Source organism: Crinia signifera, chromosome 3 (genome assembly GCF_055691185.1).
Source record: "Crinia signifera chromosome 3, ASM5569118v1, whole genome shotgun sequence".
NCBI lineage: Eukaryota > Metazoa > Chordata > Amphibia > Anura > Myobatrachidae > Crinia > Crinia signifera.
Window position 1 is genome coordinate 274924789 of NC_139219.1, and position 23070 is coordinate 274947858.

General features: G+C 45.4%; 1 protein-coding gene across 1 annotated transcript; it reads right to left on the reverse strand.

The window, feature by feature from the left end:
• Positions 1 to 1493: 1493 nt before the first annotated feature.
• RNF228 (ring finger protein 228) lies at positions 1494 to 4769 on the reverse strand. Its single transcript, XM_083178073.1, has 2 exons — positions 3961 to 4769; positions 1494 to 3588 (listed from the first exon to the last, which is right to left on the reverse strand). The coding sequence occupies exon 2, from the start codon at positions 3495 to 3497 to the stop codon at positions 2679 to 2681; it is 819 nt and encodes a 272-aa protein (XP_083034199.1). The 5' UTR covers positions 3498 to 3588; positions 3961 to 4769; the 3' UTR covers positions 1494 to 2678.
• Positions 4770 to 23070: the final 18301 nt, after the last annotated feature.

Here is a 23070-nt window from a genome sequence, read left to right on the forward strand (position 1 = left end):
TCAATGGGACAATTCAATGAACAATGACCAGAAACGATGGATTTAAGCTACACGTTATACGATGGTCAGAGGCAGAACTCTGGGAGGCAATGGAGTCATCTGCCGCCGGGCTCCTGCTCCCAAGGGGGCACCTCTCCTCTCCTGCAAGTTTGAATCAGTTAATTAAAAGCCATTGATATCACTTCTGTGGCTGACTCTGCCTCCTAGCAGGACCATAGAAGTCACAGTTTCTTTATTTTTAAACATAATATACATAATATACATACATACATACATATATATATATATTTACTGTATGTAAGGTGCAGTGTGTGTGTGGGGGTGGGGGGACACCAATATTTATTTTGCCTCCGGGCAACTGGGACGAACTTACGCCACTGACGATGGTACAATATATCATTCCAATCCACATTGTGATATCTATTAGATGATACATCGTATAGTGTGATATTGGTGATATTTGTATTGCCCTTGTGGAAAGCCTACCCTTCAGACAAGAAATGTTGCTCCTGCCCCTAAGACCACATTTTCCTGCATTTTCTCCATCTTACTAACAGCTTTCGGGAACTCACATTTGTAAAGTTTAAACTTGTAAATGAAAGTAATAGTCTTGCATTGTGGATGGAAAAGACATCGAATAGTCATATTCAACAACATATTTTTCTTTTGAATTTAAATATGTGTTGATCGGGTAGGGTGTGGTATGGCGGTCTGACAATCGGGATCCCGACGGTCAGTATCCCGACATCGGAATCCCTACTGCCGGTGTTCCGACAGGGGGGCGAACGCAACAGAGGCCCCTTGCGGGTTTGCTCTGCTCGCCACACTGCGGGCTCGGTGGCTCACTTTGCTTGCCACAGGTTCTATTCTCCCTCTGTAGTGGACCCCCACAAGGGTGAATAGCCCCTGTCAGTCTGGATCCTGACTGTCAGGCATTTAAACAGTCAGGATTCCTATGTTGGAGTACTCACCGTAGGAATCCCGACTGTCAGCCAGTCATCCAGCACCGGATCGGGTATGGTTCATTGAGTCGACCCAATTTAGGTCGACATGCATTGGGTCAGCCACTGAAGGTCTACATGTCTTAAGTAGACACCTGAAATAGGTCGACATGGCTAAGGTTGACAGGGTTGGATGGTCGACACAAACATTCGGTCAACTTTGGCAAGGTCGACAGTCCAAAGGTTGACATGTGTTTTTTTTTGTCACGAGTGTCGACATAATCAACATAGTCAACCGACTCATGTCAACCTTTTGACTGTCGACCCTGCCATTGTTGACCTAATCCTGTCAACCTTGGCCATGTAGATGAATTTCTGTTGTCGACCTAAGGCCTGTTGATCTTCAGTGGTTGACCTGATGCACGTCGACCTTAATAGGGTCAACCTAATGACCCTATCCCGTGTTGATCAAAAGATTCTACCGCTTTGACATTTGATATAATTAGCACATCCCATTTTCACTGGAGTCTACTTTGTTTAATTCCCATCTGATCAGTTATATTTTGCTTTTTTGCACACTTTTTTATGAATGTTTATTTCCCTGTGTACCTTAATTTTACACTAATACAAAACCGAATGAAAACTATCACAAAAATATAGAAGACTTTTTTTTATTTTTTCGAGGTAAATGAACTTATCAGTTATGGACAAAAAAGGATTGCTTGTAAAAAGAGAAATGGGTGTCACCATCCAGTATAATAAAATACCATAAATGTATATAAACTGCAACATATATTATTCTTTCATCTTATAAATAACCATTGTACAAACGAAATGTTGCTGCTTCTGTGTAACACACAACACGTAAGTAGTCAGCAAGTGTGTGTAAAGTGCTCATTTTAGGTACCTGGTTCATAAATAGGAACAATTGGAAAGCATTTTAGTATTTCAGATTACTTCTGTCATGTGCCATGTTATTTTATGGTAAGTCAGTACAGGGCTCCAGGTTTTTAGGAAAGATTGGCCAAGGCCCCCAACTTAACACCCTGGTCATCATTACTTATAAATAGGCTATGTAAGATTGTAGTTGCTGTTACACTTTACAGACTGCTTTTCAAATCACACATCCCTTATAACCACCTAAATTGTACTTAAGAGAAACTTATTGTAGGAATCACATTTTTCTACATTCACATAAACATATTCAAAGGTTTTTAACTTTCAGATTCACTTTTCCTGTGTTTTCAGTTTACTGCACTAAGTTTAAATGCAAAATTTAAATAAAGTTTTAATTGTCAAAGAAAACTGTCTCCACAGGATCTGTACACAATATATATTAGGGTACGGAAATGTATGCGTTAGATTTATAGACAGGGTATTTGTCATATTACAACATTCTGCAGTGTTTTTAGCTAATAACTTCCTAATATTGCTAATGGGTCAGACTAAGGGAACTCATAAACAGAGGACCTGAAGGATGAGTAAAACAATTCCTTTAAAATACATAGTTCACAGCTGGAAACAAACAGGGAAATGATTATCAACATTAAAATATGAAAACTTGGGACAAATTAAGCCCCTCCCGGCCCCACACAAACCCCTGTCCTTTTCCACCCTCACTCCGGTTGGAAGTTCCGCCTACGTTCACATGAAACCCTCCCCTTTTGATGTTCACTATTCAGTAAAGTCCCGCCCAAATCAGGACAGTTGGAAGCTGTTTTCTGTGGATCCTCAGTTTCATGTGTCAGTCCGATCTGATGATCCCCTGCTTACCTCAGCGGGATCTGGCCTGTACTTCAGCCAACAAATAACCCATGTGACCACTACAGAAAAAAGAGCCAACACACTAGCCACTGATAGGCAGATTGGTCCTGATAGGGATGGAGCAGGGACCCCACTATATCTGTTCACAAACACTAGGCCAGCAAACAAGAGCACCACCATGGCTAGAAACGAGAACACAACGCACACGCAACCTGCAGTCAGCACAGCTCTCTTGCAACTCTGGCATCTTTCATAGCCTCTGCGTGGCAGTGGGGCACTGGCTGGCTGTGGTTGGTTTAAGGCTGAAAATGATGCTCTGCCTCTGCTAGCTGCAGCTGTTGCCGAAGACACTTCTTGTCCAGATTGTAAGGCATACCGTAGTCCGGTAGCACCATGAAGCACTGCACTCCCTGTTGTCCCATGATGATATTGCAGCCCACGTTGTGAATGATGGTACGTGACGGGAGGAAGGATGTCCTGGGGAAATGGGTCATCCTGTCGTACATACAAAGGGAAAGCTTCAGCTACCTTAGTGTTAACCGGCAAAGCATCCACTCTGGAATCCGGCACGACCGTGCGATGGCGGCATATGGGGCAGGAGAGGCGCCATGGCCGGTCCTCCCTGCGGTGCAGTGTGTTCAGGCACTCTTGGCAGAAAGTGTGCAGACACTCGAGGAGCTTGGGTGCTCTTCTATCCAGGTCAAAGTAATTATAGCAAATTTTGCATTCATACTCCTCGTAGGAAGACGTGAGATCTGAGCCGGAGACTCCACTGCCTTGGTTAATTGCCATGTCACAACTTGTCTCAATTACAAGGCCAAGGCCCCTATGCCATCCTCGGGTCTCGCTCGCTGTAAAATAAATCCCTCCTGATTCACAGTCACTGAAACAAAGAAGCACAAAGCAGTTTTACTCATAAAACATATAGATGACATAGATATAACCAAAAATCAAACATTATGTTATTGGACAATAGCTACATTCCTTCCCGTAGAATATAATTCAGTTAAAGTTATCAGTTCCTTATTATTGAGATCATCTACTCTGTCCATTTAGATCTGTCACTCATATGGAAAAGCTATGGTCTTGTCAGTTGAGTCATTGTCATTTTGTAGAATAATGGGCATCTCAGTCACCTGGAACGACCTTACATGTCAGATAGCTTTACTGTATACAAACATCCTCAGCGTCCACAATGACTATACATTGAGTAACGTGGATAGATTATCTCTGATCAGAAAGTAGAGGTACTCACAAGAGCTGATATTGCCAGAAGAAATCAAATCACTTATTGGAATGTATTAGCTGCTCCGTTCAGCATTATTGAACCCACGACTCCGGTGATGCCTCACGCATGGAAACCAGGCTGCCTATACTGATATGCCCTGACATTCAGGTTATCAGTATCCACGGTCGCTGGCAGTTTTGCTCCTCATTCTCCTCCTGTGCCTTCCTTTGTCTCCTCCTTGTGATGCTCCCTTGCAAAGATGATTCTCTTTCCCTTTTGTGTTCATCTCATTCTCGGTGTCAGCTGAAGCCAACTCTATTTTCTCCACGAGCTCGCCACGGCTACATAGCCCACTCTAGTGCCCAATGTCTTGATAATATTATAACAAAGGCAGCAGCTGCTGTCCTTTTAGCGTGTCTCTGCTGTTGCTTCCTCCTCAGTAATGTGATGTAACGCAGACGCTTTGTATGTATTCCTCTTGCTAATGTGCAGGATCTGACTGGTCTGGAAGAAAAACAAAAGCAGCATCTATCACCTTTTTTCTCCTTGCAGCCAGCTGATCTATCTGTGTGCAAGGGCGAAGCCTGCCATTGCTGGGATATTTATATACTATGCTGTTACTGTGCTGTCAATGTACACAGTGTGTGTCACCGCTTATTGATGGAAAGGAGCAGAGGAGAAAAAGCCATAGGGCAGAAAATCCAAATTTCCAAGATGGGGCGCCAGACCGAGGAATAAATAAGTTTTAACCCTGACAATGCCGGAGAGGCCTGACGTAGGCTCATAATGTTTACTGTGCAGCTGCATATGACAGGACAGAGCAGGAGAACATGTTTAGGGCATAGGGCCTCATTCCGCATGGATAGCAAAAGCAAAATCTTTTTCTAATGGGCAAAACCATGTGCACTGCAGGTGAGGCAAACGTAACGTGCAGATAGTTAGATTTGAGTTATACTGTTTCTGTGCAGGGTAAATACTGGATACAATATTCTTACACTGCAATTTAGCTTTCATGTTGAACACATCCCACCCAAATCTAACTCTCTCTGCACATGTTATATTTGCCCCACCTGAAGTCCTATTGCCTAGTTTTGGAAACTAGTTTCAGGGAGATTCTAGATGGTGTGAGAGTTTGCACGGCATATGGATGAGGGATGGTGGGGGGTCATATCAGCTTACATACACACACACACACACACAAGGGACAGTGTTAGCCTACACACACACACACCATTGTTACCTCCCCCCTGCATTCTGCAGGAGACTCCCTGAAATAACAGCAATCTCCCTCTCTCCCTCATTAGTCTAGCAATCTCCCTCATGTCACCTAGCCCACATTATATAGCTGTTACATTTTCAGGGGAAAAGAGGAATGAGAGACAGATACATTTACATTGAATCATCAGCACCATTTCCCAGCACTTTACCAAGTATAGTAGCTCTTACTAACTCAGGGCCTGACAAATTCTTAAAAAATCTAGGAGCCAGGATGAAAGTGTAGGAGCCAGACAAACTAAAAACAGGGACAGTGCGCGCCGAAGGCGTGGAAAATTTTTACAACGCAATGCCTATTACACATGTCACACACCCATTACGTTATTCCACATGCCATAATGCCCACTACACGTGCCCTAATGCCCATTACACATTATGCAACACACTGTAATGCCCATTACACATTCTACAAAACAACGGCATGCCCTTTACACATTAAGCCACACTGTAATGCCCATTACATATAATACCACACGCGGTAATGCTTAGTACATATTATGTCACATAAGTGCAGCTTACCTACATGCTCATTGCCAGGGGTTGCATGCCTGATGCCAGGGGTCAAAATGCCCTTTGCCAGGGATAACAGGCAGGTACAGCTGGTGAAAATTCAGTTACAGGCAAACTCTCCCTCCTCCTAATAAAACACCCAGCACCTCTACCTCCCCTGGCCACACACATGCCCCAGGTAATGCCCCATCCACAGTACCACATCCCTTATGCCTGCCCCCCCCCTGTAGTGACACATCCATAATGTGCTCTGTGGTGGTCGGGCAAAGGGGGGACGGAGCACTGGTGGCTGGGCAGAGGGGAGGGATGTCATGGAGGTTGGAGCTCACATGGCCGGGCGGAGGGGGGGCTTTAATGGAGCACATATGGCCGGGCTGAGGGGAGGCTCTCACAGAGCTCATATGGCCTGGTGGAGGGGAGGCTTTCATGGACGGAGCTCCTGCAACAATGCGGAAGGGGGGCGAAGATGGAGCTCCAGCGCCAGGCCATGGTGGGGGAGGGGGGCGGTCACAGAGCTCCCGCAGCCGGGTGTAAGAGCACATAACTCCGGCGGACGGGCAGAGCTGCTGGCGGTAAACAGTCTTTCCTTGATGGGACCCGCGGCCGCCGCTCTTTAACATTTTGACACGGGCAGAGCATCTTCTTATACCAGCCTGTGCCTGACACAGGCTGGCCGGGGGGTCGGGGACCGCGCTGCGCTGGCCTGACAAAATATCTGCAAAATATCTGGTCGCCAGGAAGCAGAATCTGGTCGCCGTGGCGACCTGGCCCCCGGTATTTGTCGAGCCCTGTACTAACTGCTTTGGGGCTCATCTACATTTGTATACAAGTCATTTTAAAAGATTCCCCTCAGATGTAGCAGTACACACCCACACTTCTAGGTGCCACTCCCCAATCTATTTTCACAATCTCTCCATATATGGAACTAGACACACCCTGGGTGGAGCATGATACGCCCCCTCAATGGGGTGCTGCACAAAATTCTACTACCAACTATAATCTCCCTGAAACCAGTTTTCAAATGTAGGCAAGTATGACACACACACACAGCAAACAGTTCCAGCTCACACACTCACATAGGTTATTGCCACCCTACACACACACACACACACACACACACACACAGTAGGTCAGGGGTGTAAATAGAACTTTGTGGGCCCAATAGCAAAATCTTGAAAGCCCTCCTAACACCCCTCCCACCGTTTTGACTACAATGCCCCTTAGGTAACCACCGGGTCCAAATGTGGAAGTAACCACCGAGCGTCTGTGGTTGCCGGGGCGACCGGCTACCCAGATGCAGCAGCGGCAGAAATGACATGTCGGACTCTGTTGCACGTCAGACAGTGGGACCCAACGCCTTAACCTGTTGCCACAGTGGCTAACACATAAAAGCTTTATACATGTACATATATACAATGGGATGGCTCACATAGATGCTGATTCACATCCGAAGATGTCCAAGCTGGACATTTGCATCTCTGCGGATCTGTGGGCTATTCACTGTCACGCGGAAAACAGCCAGGTCTCTTCTTGTGGCTGAGTGGGTGTAACAAGGAGTTTGCACTAAGGAAAGGTGTGTCATGGGCGTGTAGACGGAATTGTAGGCTATTTAGAGGTGCACGTGCTCCCCAGATTCAGATGCTTTTCGTGGGACACTGAATCAGGCCCTTGTATTTGGTAAATTTGAAGAACTGTGTCCTAAATCAGAAGTAGTTAACACAAATAAGGGCAGATTTTAGCATTTTGAACTGACCAGAGGTAGATTAGCTAATGTTGGTCACGCATATTCCAGTACATTTAGCAAAAAAAAGAGATTTTTGATCATAGTGAAAGAAGATTTGAAAAATTGCCTCTATTCATTATTCAGGGTAGGTAACAGAAATATTGGGGCCCAGCACACTCATGTTTCTGAGCCCTGCCCATTTCTCCCCAAAAGGTACAGTCAGCCAGTGGCTCATCCCACTGTGTTGCTCCGGTATTGTCCTCACTTGTCTCTCTCATGCACCATTCCTGTGTCTCCAACTTATCCCAGATTCACCTTTCAGACGCATTTCCCCCTCAGTGTCTCTCAGCCTTGGCCACTCTGGGTCATCCAGCCTCATACCACCCATGTCACTGAGCTTCACCCCCTTCCCCCTGCCTAATCCCCCATTTGTGTCTCTCCCACCCCACATCCATGTGCCTCAGCTCCACACAACACCCCCCCCCCCCCCCCCCCCCCCGAACTCACCCACTTCTCCTCATTCTTATATTTGAACAGCCTTCTCTTAACTGGAACTTGTATTACCAGACTCCGATGTTCCATCTTATTTATAGACTGAAAAGAGGGATATGTGATGCTATTGCTGAGAGAGGTGCACTTCCACTAGGCAGGCAGTGCAACCCTTCATCGCATATCCCTTTTTACAGTATCCACTTAATATGCAAGGAGACACTTACTAGATCACAATAACCTCTGCTAGTCAGGGGGTGAGTTTCAGTGAGTTTTTTCCATAGAATTCAGCATATGGGTGAAAAAAGGCAATTTAATGATTTATTTCAATCTCTGCATAAGGCCCTAAGATAACCCACCCACTCTCATATATTGACACCTCCCCCCACCTGAATATGCTATTGTATGTTATAGATAGAGGACATACTGTGTAGTCTGACCAGGCATGTTTATAAAAACCTTTTATATTATTTTATGTAAACAGAGCTGGAATTGTTGCGCAATAGTCACTTTCTCAGATCATTGGGTGTCAGAGCTTTGTAAAGTTACTACACAGGTTTTCTGTGAATGTTATGTTATAAACTCAGCGAATACTTAGAACCTTTGTACAGAAAGATTGGTATGAAGGGTGTTTCCTGGAAGGCAATAACTTTGTCTAGTTTTGCACTTGCCTGGCTTATGGGTTTAATCAGGCTTAATCTACTAATATTTCGGGTGTGTCTGTTTTTAATTAATTTGCAGGGAGTTACTGAGCCAACGTGAAAGCGATCATTGCCGGGGGACCAATCCAGAACACCTGAATTAGGTAGACAGGGGTAAGGTTGACAGTGTCCGAAGGTCGACACAAGCATTAGGTCGACAATGGGAATGTCGATAGTCAAAAGGTCGACATGAGTTTTTCCGTGTTTTTTTGCCCCGAATGTCGACACATGGTCACTGCACTCTTACCATGCTTTGGGCACGGTGCCTTGCTACACTCAGCACACTATTTTATTCTCCCAACATGCCATAGTGGATAGTAGGGCATGAAATATCGCCTGTCGGCACATGTTGGCTCAAAAAACGTGAAAAATGCATGTCGACCTTTTGACTTTCCCATTATCGACCTAATTCTTGTGTAGACATTCAGGCCTTGTCGACCTTAGCCATGCCGACCTATTTTAGGTGTCGATTTAAGCCCGGTCGACCATCAATGGTCGACCCAAAGTATGTCGACCTTAATATAATCAACCTAATGACCATATACCCTTTAGAATAATATAGATTGAATGTGTGCATGCTTCCAAATTCTTTCCATTTTCTTACCTGTATTCATTTAAAAATGAATCCTGATTGGCAGAACTTTACCAACAAACACACCCACATTAGGGCCTGTTGAATAATGACGTAACTACATATTACCTCACTTGCAAGAAGATAACTGTGATAATAACCTTTGGTTTGCAGAGAGCAGCTTACATCCTGGTAGAATGACTCATGCAGACAATAGGACAATAATGCACAGTCACTCCTGCTGTAAATATCTCTGAAATCCAATGAAAGTTTTAACTCGTTGGCTTCTCAGCCTTTGCACAAGGATGATTGCTTATCTGAAAGCCATTTTTCTATCAAACAGAAAAGGAGATGGGCAATAAACTCGTAAGACACCAAAATATTTCTTCATGGAACTTTAATAGCACCCCCAGTCCTTACAGTTTTCTAGATGAAGTTGCCTCCATCAGAGGGGGAATTTCCACAAGGCAACATAGGCTTCTACTTAAGGCTCAGCAGGTCCCATCAAGATATCCTGGTCTTCCAAAACATTCCCAGAGAAACATTGCACAACTATCACATGACGTCATGACGTCACATGGGCCTATTGTCACTTCCAAAGTCCCTTTAATGTTTTTTTGATAGGATAATAAATGTTTGGACACACAAAATGGTTTCATCCACTGTACTGTGTGTGGGCAGTCAGTTGACTCTAAATGTAACACAGGTATTAAGCTACTTCCAAAAGACCTAGGGCCTGCTTCAGAAATGATGATGTTCACGCAGCTGGGCATTTATCGGTAAACTGCACATACACCTAGGTAATCTATCGATGTCGCCTGGAATGAGCAGCAACAATATATTGCTATAGATTGTTTGAGGAGTGCCCAAACTAGTACCGTGTTTCCCCGATAATAAGACACTGTCTTATTTTTTTTCAACCAACAAAAAACACTGTAGGCCTTATTTTCAGGGGAGGTCTTATTTTAATACGGTACACATTGGCAGCAAATGTAAAAAAAAATGCTCCTTTTAAAAATGCCCCTGTGCTCCTTTTAAACATGCCCCAGTGCTCCTTTTAAACAGGCCCCAGTCCGCCATCTTAAAAATGCCCCCAGTCTGCCATCTTTGACATGCCCCAAACCCCCTTGATATGGTAAACATGCCCCTGTCCTCCTTTTAAACATGCCCCCAGTGCTCCTTGTAAACATGCCCCCAGTGCTCCTTGTAAACATGCCCCCAGTTAAAGAAAGGGAACGTACCGTAGCCTCCTTTACACACCTCTCCTCCTCTCTGTCTCATCAACGCCAGCGCTCCATGCTCTGCTGCAGCCGCGTGATGTGCGCGGCGATGTCACGCCGCTCCCGCAATGCATCCCTGGGACCGGGAGCAAAGCGGCATCTGTAGAAGCCGGAGGTCTCTAAATACCTCAGAGGTGAATGAGGATCACCTGGAGGTTAGCAGGGGTTAGTATTTATTGTTTGCAATCCACTGGATTGAAATTTGAATCGGCCGTATTTTCGGGGGAAGTCTTATTTTAGACACATGTCCAAAATCTGGGGGAGGTCTTATTTTCGGGGGAGGTCTTATTATCGGGGAAACACGGTATGTTGCCTATGCCCTGTGAAGTCTAAGAACACCTATGGCCTCCATCAGGAAAGGAGGAGCCTGCCTGAAATTCATTTCTATACAGTGGCATCCTTATACTAAGCACAGCGATGGTCCTGCATCTTATTTTTGACTAATGTGCCTAGCTTTTAATCATGAAAGAGAGAGATACAGCTTAATTGGACATGTTGGCCTGGCCAGACAGAAGTTGCTCAAAGCAAATTGAGCCTGGATTTGAGGAGCAGCTACAGAATAGATTTTTTTTAGCCAGATATTCTTGACATAAGATAATGAAGAAGGGGGGAGGGGGGTGGGGGGGAGATACAAGGGCACAACACTGTTAATCAGAATAATTATGATAAACTCTGCATATGACAGAGTAAAATTGAGTTGCTTAGCATCATTTTGGCTAAAGATTAAGAGCTGTCAATAGCGATCAGCGCCAGTCACTGGACTTTCGGGTTTCAGCCCCGAGAGTCTTCTTGCCCTTGCACAGAGAGGCACGATAGCTGCTAGGAGAGATCAGATTGAGTCCCTTTAAGGAATCATGTGGAATGAAGCCCATATGCCTCTATAATGTAATTCCAAAAGCTTGTATTACTCCCAAAAACCTGGCATCCAGGGCTTAGCCCAAAAACAGTCTTTTAGATGCATTTTCCCTTTTGTTCATCCCTCCCTGAGAGTAATGGAGAGGGCGGAGTCGATGGTGACAACCAAGCATTGGACATAAAGAACAAATAACAGGGTAATGTCATCCATGGGGAGAGACCTGGGGGTATGGACCTTCTACAATGAAAGAAGTAGATGAGCTCAGTTAAAGACATGTTGGGCAATGGGATGGCCATGAGAAGATAAAATACATAAGGGTAAATTTAATAAGATAGGAATTCTATTAAAGATGCTATGTTAGCCATATCATCCAATCAGATTCTACTAATTATTTAGCACCTTCTAGAACATAATAGATTAACTCTGATAGGTGGCTGTAGGCAACATCCCATCTTCAATAGAATGCCCATCTTAGTAAATTTACCCCATGGTGCCCAGTGGCCAGTTTACTTCCTGAAAATGTACTTCCTGCTCCAATAGCACCTTAGGAGTGGCAATGCATACGTGCAGGTGAACATATTATAGAAGGTGATGATTTGTTTGGCTCTCCTAAATGTTTCACAATCTGATAATAAGAACAATGTATTTTCCACTGATGAGTAGGGATCTTTGTAGGGCCGGTCATTAGAAACAGGTGGATGGCAACATTGATATCTGTGATCCCTCGGGAATCAATTATTCCATTAAGTGTTGACATTGCAGTGGTTGGCACTATCCATACTTTTCCAATGGCTGCTGTTGACACCAGGAAGAAGCTCAACATTTTTGTTGCATGCTTTTGTTTATATGTAAATTTCAGCTGCCCACTGTGCAATGGTTAAACCATCAAATTGTTAACATGTGATAGCTACATCCCACAGGGTTGCTGACGTTTGTGCATGTGCAGAGGGGAAATTCTGCAAATGTGCTTTCAATGGCCATAGTAAATCTTGCAAAAAAAAATAAAAACCTAATATAATACAGCTGTCATGCAAGGGGGAGGCAGAGATCTGCAGACTACATCATTTTCTGACAGTATTTTTTTCTGTTGGCCTTTTTCCTGCTGTCTCTTGGTCTGTCTGTTGTCTTTCACCCCTTGTTCTTTTCATATGCTTTGGCTTCTTACCTGTTTCAATTTCAACCCATGTTATGCCCCTTTCAGACCGCACTTTAAAAACGGTATATTGCCGTTTTTTTACCGTTTTAAAACGGTAATGTGTGCGGTCTGAAAGGTGCAGGACCACTTAACCGGTTAGAAAAAAACGTTTTTTCTAACCGGTTAAAATGCAGGGTCCTACCCGTTTCAGAACCGGTATTTTAGGCTCAAAATCGGTTCTGAAACGGTATTTAGGACCCAGCCAATGAGCTGGGTCCTAAATTCAGCACAGTGAATACTTAATGAGCGCTCATTAAGTATTCACAGCACTTTAGCCCCCCCCGCGCGCGTGTCGACGCCCCCCCCCCCCCGCGTGTGTCGGCGCCCCCCCGTGTCGACTTACCCCGTGCCGGTATCTCCGTTGTGGTTCCCGGCACTGCAGCTCAGTATGCTCGGAAAGCACTTATGAAAAAAGTGTCTTTCAGAAAATGGCTGCCCCCATACGAAAGACAGTTTTTTTAAACTGGGTTTCCTATGGGGCAGCCATTTTCTGGAAGACACTTTTTTCATAAGTGCTTTCCGAGCATAGGGCCTTATTTTGGTTCATTCTTTCTGACAAAATCCTTCTTAGATGGGCAAAACCATGTGCACTGCAGGTGGGGCAGATGTAACATGTGCAGAGAGAATTAGATTTGGGTGGGGTTTTACTTCAAAGTGAGATCTATATTGCAGTGTAAAAATAAAGCAGTCAGTATTTTCCCTGCACAGAAACAAAATTACTCACCCAAATCTAATTCTCTCTGCACAAGTTACATCTGCCCCCCTGCAGTGCACATGATTTTGTCCATCTAAGAAGGATTTTGTCAGAAAGAATGAACCAAAATAAGGCCCATACTGAGCTGCAGTGCCGGGATCCACAACGGAGGTACCGGCACGGGGTAAGTCGACACGGGGGGGGGGGCGCGCCGACACGCGGGGGCGTCGACATGCGTGGGGCGTCGACATGCGCGGGGGCGTCGACACGCGCGAGGGGGGGGGAGCTGCACGGAGGGGAGGGCTGAAGGCTGCACTAGCTTTGACCCTGTATTTGGAAAGTTTCCAAAAACGGGTCTGCCAGTGTCAAAAAATCGGCACTTAAACGGTAATATACCGTTTAAGTGCTGCGGTGTGAAAGGGGTTTTATCTGGCAGACCCGTTTTTGGAAACGTTTCCAAATACAGGGTCAAAGCCAGATATGCGGTCTGAAAGCAGCATAGGTGATATTCCTTCTCGGTCCTACCTTCTCTGTACTATCCCGTCTCCCTTCTGTTAAAACAGTACTTAGCTATTCTTTCTGCAGCCATGTCCCGTCTGCAGCTTTCAGTGGGTATCCCAGTCTGTAACCTTGCTCGGGTTCGGAGTTGGGTTGTTCACAGCCAGTCTAGAGCACAATCTAGCAGGCAGCACTATCTGCATTGTGCGGCTCTCCCCTCCGCAGGAGTTTTCCACACAAATTAGGAGATTTATCTTTTCCATTTATGCTTTAGCAGTGGATAAAATGCTGATTGAACATTGCTATAATGGAAATATAATTCATCAGAATTCTCTTTTCACGAATGAATGATTTTATGCAAAAAAAAATATATATATTTCTTCTGAATACGACTTTTGAAAATAGTCTCCCAAAGGGGAGAAAGATTCGATCAATTTGAGCTGGTTGTCCTAACTGCTGCTTAAGGAACAGTGGAGCTTACAATCTATATTCCCTACCACATGTACATGCACACACAGACATTCTAGGGTTAATTTTGCTGGGAACCAATTAACCAGTATATTGAATGTATATTGAATGTATATTGAATGGTGGGAGGAAATCGGAGTACTCAAAGGAAACCCACACAACCATGGGGAGAATATACAAACTCTGCACAGTTAGGGCCATGGTGGGAATCAAACCCATGACCTCAGTGCTGTGAGGCAGTAATGCTAACCATTACATCAACCCTGAGGCCAATCAAATAGTAAATCCGGTACTTGTGAGTTATCCGGGCTGCCGATTTTTTCATCGCGCCCGAAATCGGGGGCATCGTCGGTCGTGGCCGTTATAAGGAGCCGCGACGCGATGCCCACGATTTCCCATAGACAGTAATGTTAAAAGACGCGATGGACCCGATTTCCGACACGATTTCCCATAGACAGTAATGTTAAAAGACGCGATGGACCCGATTTCCCATAGACAGCAATGTTAAAATAAAATTACAATGTGAAATTGGCCAATATGTTTTTAAAAAAAATGTTTCATGGCCCCCCACCACCGTTAACGCCACCCCGCTATTGACGCCAACCCGAAGCGTGGCGAGCGCAGCGAGCCCGCGAGGGGCGGCGATACGCGTCCTCCGACCTTTTCATGCCCTACTATCCACTAGGGCATGGAGTGAGAATAGAATAGTGTGGCGAGCGCAGCGAGCCACCGAGCCCGAAGCGTGGCGAGCGCAGCGAGCCCCGCGAGGGGACGCGGACACCTTCACAGGTATCCGCGTGCCCTTGCGGGCTTCACAGGTGTCCGCGTCCCCTCGCTGGGCTCGCTGCGCTCGCCACGCTTCGGGCTCGGTGGCTCGCTGCGCTCGCCACACTATTCTATTCTCACTCCACGCCCTAGTGGATAGTAGGGCATGAAAAGGTCGGAGGACGCGTACCGCCGCCCCTCGCGGGCTCGCTGCGCTCGCCACGCTTCGGGTTGGCGTCAATAGCGGGGTGGCGTTAACGGTGGTGGGGGGCCATGAAACATTTTTTTTAAAAACATATTGCCCAATTTCACATTGTAATTTTATTTTAACATTGCTGTCTATGGGAAATCGGGTCCATCGCGTCTTTTAACATTACTGTCTATGGGAAATCGTGGGCATCGCGTCGCGGCCCCTTATAACGGCCACGACCGACGCGATGCCCCCGATATCGTGTCTTTTAACATTATTGTCTATGGGAAATCGGGGGCATCGCGTCGCGGCCCCTTATAACGGCCACGACCGACGCGATGCCCCCGATTTGTAGCTAAATCGTGGGCATCGCGTCGGTCGGGTGTCCTTAAGTTAATCAAACTTAAGGACAAAATCGGCAGCCTGGATAACTCACCGTAAATCCTGATGATTTCATTTCAGAAGACAAGCCATTATTTTATGATGAGCTTCTGATGACCATCCCTACTCAAAACACTTGTTTTGTTGGACTGGTCGGCATATCGCCCAGTGAGTGTCTGCAGTGCCGTCAAGAGGGGGGAGCGGGTACTTTTTACCTTTTGGACCTGAAACACCAGAAAGTAGCATTAAGACATTAAGACATTGATGAGTTGAGTTACTGCAGTGCATAAGTGCACACAGCTTTGCGGATCTGACTTTGCCTCCATCCTGCCCATTTGAGTGTGGCGTATAATTTAATTTTTTCAGTCACATTCACATTTCAGTGTACAGAATTAAAGAAAAACAATAAAAGATCAGGAAACAATTCTTCTACTAGTGCTGAAGCTACAGGCACCAGTCATGACACTGACGTGCAAGTCCATCAACATCGTCTGCTCAGAATGTCATAGTGGGAATGTAAAATCTAACAACCTAAACTTAATAATTAATAACACAACATTTTTTACCTTCAGTATCTACAGAGAAATGCTAACTTGGCAACATGCTATTTACAACAGGTAGTGGCAAGGAAAGGCTAAGGCCTTGACATATGTTCATGAGTGGTGGTTCAGCTTCTCATGTAGATGGAAGCCCTCCTCTCTGCATTTTTTTATAAGAAAGTTTGTTAGGTACTTGTTTCCTAGAACGGCCACACCGATTTTGATCGGTCGGTCGCATTGCATCGATCGCATCGCATGCGACCAAATCGCATGCGATGCGACCGACGCGATGGCCCCGATTTTTACATTGATTGAAATGTGAATAGGGTCCCTGGGACCCTATTTTACATTGGATTCAATGTAAAATTCTCCCCAGACTCCAATTTTAACCCCATCAACGGCACCCCACGATTGACGCCAACCCGAAACGTGGCGAGCATAGCGAGCCCACGAGGGGCCGCGGTACGCGTCCTCCGACCTTTTCATACCCCTACTATCCACGACGGCGTGGAGATGAGAATATAAAGTATGGCGAGCGCAGCGAGCCACCAAGCCCGAAGCGTGGCGAGCGCAGCGAGCCCCGCGAGGGGACGCGTATAACTTCACAGGTATACGCGTCCCCTCGCCACGCTTCGGGCTCGGTGGCTCGCTGCGCTCGCCACACTTTATATTCTCAACTCCACGCTGATGTGGATAGTAGGGGTAGGAAAAGGTCGGAGGCCGCGTACCGCCGCCCATTGCGGGCTCGCTACGCTCGCCACGCTTCAGGTTGGCGTCAATCGTGGGGTGGCAAAATTGGGTCCATCGCGTCGATCGCGTCGCGTGCCATGTTAATGCACCTGACCGACGCGATGGACCCGATTTTGCCTTTGCCGGCAAAATGGACCTGATTTCAAAGGAAATCGGGTCCATCGGGGGTAATCGTGTACCTTAAGTTAAGGTACACGATTACCCCCGATTGTGACCGTTCTAGGAAACAAGTACCGTTGAAACAAGGAACTAACTGCATTCAGATATCACAAATCCTCAAGCAGAGTTCAAGTGTGTCAATGGTCTGGGATGTCTAAGACTGACCCTTCCAATACTGTACGGTAACTACACTTAGCTGGTGGGAAAATAATTCTGTTTTGGAATATTATTTAGTTTTAAAAGGAAGATGAAGCATGACAGCAGTAACCCAGTTTCAAAGCAGATTACTGAGGCCATAGCAACTATGTTGGTGTTAGACGTGCATCCAGTATCCGCCATTAGTGCAGTGGGATTTACACAGTTGATTGACATACTGTGTGCCCACTCTAGCTTCAAATTCACTACACAAGCAATTCCCAAACTGTACAAGGGATATTTTTTAAAAAGTGTCATTAGTGCCCTCACTCAGAAATGCCATTGTACCCACTGACCACGTAACCACCCACATGTGGACAGGACAAAGTAAGAACTACATGACTGTGATGTCATCCGGCGCTGTAACTAAATTAAACAATTTATTTATTTATTAAAAAATGGGTTATTGTTCATTCCTAGGCAGGCTACGCTGGGTATGACTGGCTTCTTCCAGTAAGATAAGAAAGCTGAGACACGTTTAGAGAACCTGAGGGACATCATTGCACAATGGCTTACCCCCACTTGGACTCTCCTGGGGATATGTAATGTTTATTTAATTTTATTCATTACCAGTCATTTATATAGCACACATAGGGGCCCATTTATCATGATCGCATTTACAATGCGATCTGGACGAAATATTACCGCACAGGATCGCATTGTAAAAATCATATCGGGGCAATGTATCAATATTAGGGGCGCAGGGACAGGGCTTACCGCACTGCCCGAGCCATAGGCTACAATGGGCTATCGCCACATTAGAATGGCGATAGCCCAGGGGTGCGATGCCGGGCTGCCCGATGTTGATACATCGGGCAGCTTCGCATCCCCCATAGAGACCTATGGGGGATGCGGCCGGTGTCGCTGCAGGGAGGATCGCAGCAGGGATCGGAGATCCCTGCTGCGTTCCCCCTTTAATACATTTGGGGGATACTAAATACTTGCGGTGAACCCCCGAAAACTGATGTTTTCGGGGATTTAACTGCAAATATTGCTTGATAAATGCGGCCCATATTCTGCAGCGCTTTACTTCTGACAATTTGTACATACACATCAGTCACTGCCCCAGTAGAGCTTTTTATTCGTATTCCCTTAGCACATAACTGCAAATTCCAAAAAGTCCCATGTTTTTCTGACACAATTTATTTGATAGCTGATGATAATTTTATTCCATGAAATGACAGGGGCATGCAAGAGATGCTGTCGGCAGCCCGAAAAGGGTGGTCAATCTGTTGAAATCAGATCACTGTATTTTGTCCACTGTACTTAATCCCAGGTATTGTAAACCGGTACCTTTGTTTATGATGGACACAAATCTGCAGAGGTGCAAAGAGCTGTTGTTGAGAAAATTGTCAGCTCAAGCGGGACGTGACATGGCAACATCTCCTTCTTTCATTTCTCTGGCAACTGCTGGAGAAAACTACATTTTCAAAACACACCCGCTACAATGACGGATATGTCTACTGTCACTGCATATGAAGCTGTCTCCATTGAAAGAATGGTGGAGGATTATTTATTTCATTCAGTGACAGTATCCAAGTAGGCAAGTCAGACAGTCCATTTATTATTTACAGTTCTTATATAGCACAACATATTCCATTGCACATTACAATTGGAATAACAGTGATGAAACAAACTGGGTAGTACTAGTAAGCAGCACCCCTCTCCCACAGTGCCCAGATAACTTTGCAGTGTGTTGAAACTCGGCAGCAACTCGATTTAAAATTTGCAGTAGCACCCCTCTCCCACAGGACTGACGTTATGCAGCAGTATCACTGGACTGGACTTCTACAGCAGTACCAATGGACTTTAACAGCAGTACCACTGGACTGGACTTATACAGCAGTATCACTGGACTGGACTTATGCATCAGTGTCACTGGACTGGACTTATACAGCAGCACCAATGGACTTGTGGCAGCACTGGGCAGCACAGGACATCAGCACTAGGCAGTACAGCACCACAGGACTGGACTTATGGTAGCACAGGACACCAGCACTAGTCACCACAGCACCACAGGACACCAGCAACAGTACCAATGGACTTTAACGGCAGTACCACTGGACTGGATTTATACAGCAGTATCACCGACCTGGACTTATGCAGCCATATTACTGGACTGGACTTATGCAGCAGTATCACTGCACTGGACTTATGGAGCAATATCACTGGACTCATGGACTGTGTTTATGCAGCAGTATCACTGGACTGGACTTATTCAGCAGTATCACTGGACTGGACTTATCCAGCAGTATCACTGGACTGGGTTTATGCAGCAGTATCACTGGACTGGACTTATACAGCAGCACCAATGGACTTATGGCAGCACTGGGCAGCACAGGACACCAGCACTAGGCAGTACAGCACCACAGGACTGGACTTATGGTAGCACAGGACACCAGCACTAGTCACCACAGCACCACAGGACACCAGCACTAGGCAGCACAGGACCACAGGACTGGACTTATGGCAGCACAGTGGCAGGACACCAGTACTAGGCAGCACAGGACACCACCACAGAACAGCACCAGGTCGCCCCTCAGGTCGCCGCCTCACGTGCTTAACACAAGACTACCAGTACCACGGACTCTTCCTCCCAGTTCCCTCTCCAATGCTGGAGTGAAAATTGCGGCGAACTGCCCAGACTTTATAAACCCTGTCTGTATCAGATCGGGGGTGCTCTAAGGCGTTGGTATTCCCAAAATCCGAACTCGCTCATCCCTAATAAATAATAATAATTACACAGAAGGTATTACAGTCATTTATGTATTACAGTCAGCGCTATTTTTCAGGCGGAACACTCCGGAACATTGTTCCTGAAGTTCTGTTGAAAATTACCTCACCAGGAACGGCGTTCCGGAAGTTCTAATCAGCGCAGCACAACTCTGTCTCCGCGGCGGTCAGATGGATGGACTCCTTGCGACCCGCCCCTTGGCCTCCGACTTCATGGATGCACGCACATGACGTCAGTGTGCAGTGCATATCCATGGTGACTCCTGCCCGTGGCGCATCCATGGTGACTCCCGCCCGCGGCGCATCCATGGTGACTCCCGCCTGCGGCGCATTCATGGTAACTCTCGCCGCACAACTGAGACACGCTATCCCGCCCGCCTGTCTGACTGACCTGGGACGCACACTCTTCCGCCCACCTGTCTGACCTGGGATGCGCGCTCTCCCTCTACCTGCCTGAGCCTGTGGAACGTCTTTCACTGGTTCTGATCCCTGCAATTGTCTGGTACAGGAGAGAAAGTTAAACCATTATAATTCAGTTTTACTTTTTCTCACTGCTGTTGCTGTCCGAAATATCTGAGTGTGGCATATGTATAATGGGCAACTTGGTGTGGGCCATATGTATAATGGGCATCTCTGTGTGGGCCATATGAATAATGGGCATCTCTGTGTGGGCCATATGTATAATGGGCATCTCTGTGTGTGGCATATGTATAATGGGCATCTCTGTGTGTGGCATATGTATAATGGGCATCTATGTGTGTGGCATATGTTTAATGGGCATCACAGTGTGTGGCATATGTATAATAGGCGTCTGTGTGTGTGGCATATGTATAATGGGCATCTCTGTGTGTGGAATATGTATAATGGGCATCTGTGTGTGGCATATGTATAATGGAAATCACGGTGTGTGGCATATGTATAATGGGCATCACGGTGTATGGCATATGTATAATGGGCATCTCAGTGTGAGGCATATGTGTAATGGGCATCACGGTGTGTGGCATATGTATAATGGGCATCACGGTGTGTGGCATAAGTATAATAGCCATCACGGGGTGTGGCATATGTATAATGGGCATCACGGTGTGTGGCATAAGTATAATAGCCATCACGGTGTGTGGCATATGTTGGGCATCACAGACTGCACTATTGGGGTCATATGTGTATCACGCCCCCCATTTTCATTGCCTCATGTGGCCACACCCATTTTTTGGTGCACGCCTTTGGTACCACTAAGTAATTTTTTAGACTTACGCCACTGGATGGGGGCATTGTTTATCTAGCATTACTGGGGTATTGGGTACATTGTGTAACTGTCACTGCTGGTGGCATGTGTATTTCTGGCATTACTGGAGGCATTATGTGTATATATGGCACTGCTGGGGGCATTGTTTGTTTGTTTGTTTGTTTGTTTATATATATATATATAGATAGATATATAGACATATATATATATCTATATATATATATATACAGATATATATATATATATATATATATATATATATATAAAATTATATGGCACTGCTGGGTATTATGTGTTAAAGAAAAGTTTATGTACCAATTGATGCCCGGCCCCTTTGGTAGCTCCACCCACATCACCGCCTACTTCTGCCCTGCCCACAGTTCCTGAACCTATTTTCCTACAAAAATAGCACTGATTACAGTCATTTAAACTCATTGTTCCAGTAAGGCTGCCTGTGTAATGCTTTCCTGACAAGGACAAGACTGTATGTAGGTGAATAGTCTGTGTCAGCAGAAACCTACGTCATCCTCTGCAAATTCAATGGGACAAAACTGACTTTAGGCCTACGATTAAAATGGCTTTTCCCAGAAGTCTGTTCTGAGTACGAGTGGCTTACTTGCTCCCAGGAATAAATTCCATTTGTGCTAATTTTGCACTATGCAGATGAAGAAAGTATATTAATTTGAAAAGTTAGAATGTCTAAATGAACAGATGTGGAGGGATATCTATCTATTTATAGAGGCTGACAAGGATCTAGACTGACCTTCAGATGTTAAGGTTTATCCTAATTCTAACAGCTACATCTATGCTCCTTGAGGCAAATCACATCCATGTTGTATATAGATTTTGATATATAAATGTTTGAGAACCTTTTCAGTAAATAAAACACATACTGGAGAATATGGCAGTGGTCAAAAAGTGCACCTCGAAATAACCTTAAACCTCCAATTAAATATAAAGTCAATAAAAATTGAAGTTAGTACAGTATTTTCTCTTTATTTGTTTATCTTTCTTTCTTGTTTTCTTTCTGTCTTGCTTGTTTTCTTTCTTTCTTGTGCTCTTTCTTGGGTCCCTTCTTATTTTCTTTGTCTTTTGCACTTTTTCTTTTGCTTTCTTTTCATTTGTTTCTATCCTTTTTGTTTCTTTTTGTTTCCCTTTTCTCTCACTTTTTTTGTTTATTTGTTCTTTCTTTCTGTCCATTTAACAATGATCACATTTACAATGCAATCTTGGGCCCTAATATTGAGCCCAGATCACCTTACATAATTCGATCATATTGGGTGAGGGCCGCTGGTGCTTCTGTGCATGCGTGTTCATTGTAACTATCATTACTGCCTCCCAAGCTTCTGCGCATGCGTGTTCATGGCTACTACCATGCACATGGGCCAATTTCCAGTGGAGGATTTCTGGGAAATCTTGCCAGAACTACATCCCATCATCTGTAGCCCATAGGCTACAACAAGAGCCGGTATCAGAAATAGGGAGATGTGATTGTCAGTGGCAATGGAGAGATAGCAGCAGGTGACAAGAGATACCTGCTCCGAACCCATCCTTTTTACTTTGAGGATATAATATTTGCAGCTAGCCCCCAAAAAGGAGTGTTTTCAGGGACAAATACTGTTTGGTGAATGGGTGTCTTTCTGGGCCTTATTCTGGTCGATGTGTAATTTTCCGAATTCTTTCGGATGGCGTTTTTTATCCGCCTGCGCATGCGTGGGCAACGCTATGCGCATGTGCCACGCATGGTCTCCGTACTCGTTCTTACTAATACCGTACAGAAATGTGCACCGCATTCACTCGGGAGATATGGGCGTATTATGGGCGTCATTCGGAAGTGCACAGAGGCGTAGTTTCAAAGTCGGCTAAACTGGGCGTAAACATGGGCGTACACGAGGGAGTGTACTAATTATGGTAGGCGT